The sequence below is a fragment of the Malus sylvestris genome, chromosome 16 (assembly GCF_916048215.2).
Source record: "Malus sylvestris chromosome 16, drMalSylv7.2, whole genome shotgun sequence".
In the NCBI taxonomy this organism is placed as follows: Eukaryota; Viridiplantae; Streptophyta; class Magnoliopsida; order Rosales; family Rosaceae; genus Malus; species Malus sylvestris.
Window position 1 is genome coordinate 38069040 of NC_062275.1, and position 1676 is coordinate 38070715.

A 1676-nucleotide genomic window follows, 5' to 3' on the forward strand; every position below is an offset into this window, starting at 1 on the left:
TTTCTGCTTAATTCCGAGTTTTACTAGTTTAATTTTGTTCATACAATGTTGTAATAGTGCATACAATGTTGGCAAAAGTACAAACCTTATAAGGAATACCAAATACGAAATATGATAAGAATTTGGTTAACTTAGTTTTGTTATTTTAGGTTCAGTTTGTTAAGTTATGTCATTTAAGGATTAAACAGTTATTATATATATTGTTTATTGTTGTCATCGTTCTAAACCTATTATTAAACAGTTGTGATCATTCTGTTGGATACATATATTGTTTATGTTATTTTCCAGTTTTTAGGAAATGTTTAATTATAGGGAGGTTATGTCGAAATTTTAGTAGGATTTATTATTAGTTTTGGGTTAACATTAATTTTATATTGCTTTGCAGCCAAGAAAAATACCCAGGGACCTTGTCACCAGTTAAAGATGGTGAAGATCACTCGGGTGACCAACGGACGTATCACTATTGGATAAGACGAGCGGCATTGAGTTGCACCAATGCCTGAGCAGCATAGAGCATTGGCCCACGACATTGGTCACATCGTTCGGACCTATTGCCCTATGTAATAGAAGTCTTGGAAGGTGATGCCAGATGAGGTGAGGACGAAGGTGCATGCACAGTTGTCGGCAAGTATCCTACCTTTTAATTGTTTTTCCTTCAAATTTTATATATTTATATTACTTAATGTATGTAATTAATTTGTTACATTATAGACAAACTACAATTTCGAGGACATCAGCGACGATATGTTGTCGTACGTCAACATGCTCTTCTCTCAACGGTACAAGCAATGGAAGAGCAATCTGCACCAATATTTTGAGACATTTGATGATCCACAGGTCACTCTTGAGGAGGGTTGCCCGAAGGAGTTTGAGGGTCGGGAGGATAATTGGGTGTGGCTCTATAGCCATTTTCAGGACCCTAACTATGTGGTATTTTTTATATTAAGTTCAAAATTATTATATGTTTCTTACTAATGTTTATTGATTTTTTTATATTTCATTTAAATTTGAACTAATACGTTTATATTTTGTATAACAGAAGAAGGCGAAAGCCAACAAGAGCAATAGGGACAAGAAGACTCTTCTCCACCATTCCGGTTCGAGGCCCTTCTCATATAGGATGGAGGTGTGGCGGTGGGTAATAATAAAGATTTTCATATTCAATTTTTAATATGTTATTAATATTAATTATTTTTTTCGTACTAACATTTTTCTTCTCTTGTTCTATTCAGGGGAGTTCAAAATTCCCGGAGATTGATGTCTTTAGAGACATTTATGTTCGACTTGGGGATGAGTTGGTTGAGTCCCTTTATGTAAGTATTCTTCAATTTTAATTATTATCTTACGCATTCAAGTTTCATGTTCATTATATGAATGTTATAATTAATATTTGATGTTATATTTAATAGACGACGATGATGGAGAAGTGGCAATTGGTTTTTCAGAAGTCTGTGGATCCAGCTTCCTCCCGAGACGGTGATGTTATCTTACGCATCCAGCTTCCTCCCAAGACTCTGTTCAAGTCTGTGGGTCCCCCCGAGGATGCGGGGCTAAAGATCCTTGCAAAGACCTTGGATCAAGCTCTTGAGCGGAAGCTAGGGAAATATTGTAGGGGGATGGGGAATGCCCAGTGGCAGGAACCTAGAGCCCCTTCATCATCCCTGTCAAAGAGTTAG

At 36.5% G+C, this 1676-nt stretch overlaps 1 protein-coding gene across 1 annotated transcript; it reads left to right on the top strand.

Moving 5' to 3' along the window:
* Positions 1 to 558: 558 nt before the first annotated feature.
* LOC126609354 (uncharacterized) lies at positions 559 to 1676 on the top strand. The gene is given in 5 exon segments (XM_050277283.1): positions 559 to 594; positions 712 to 891; positions 1043 to 1138; positions 1233 to 1313; positions 1410 to 1676. Coding segments are annotated over 5 exon segments (660 nt in total).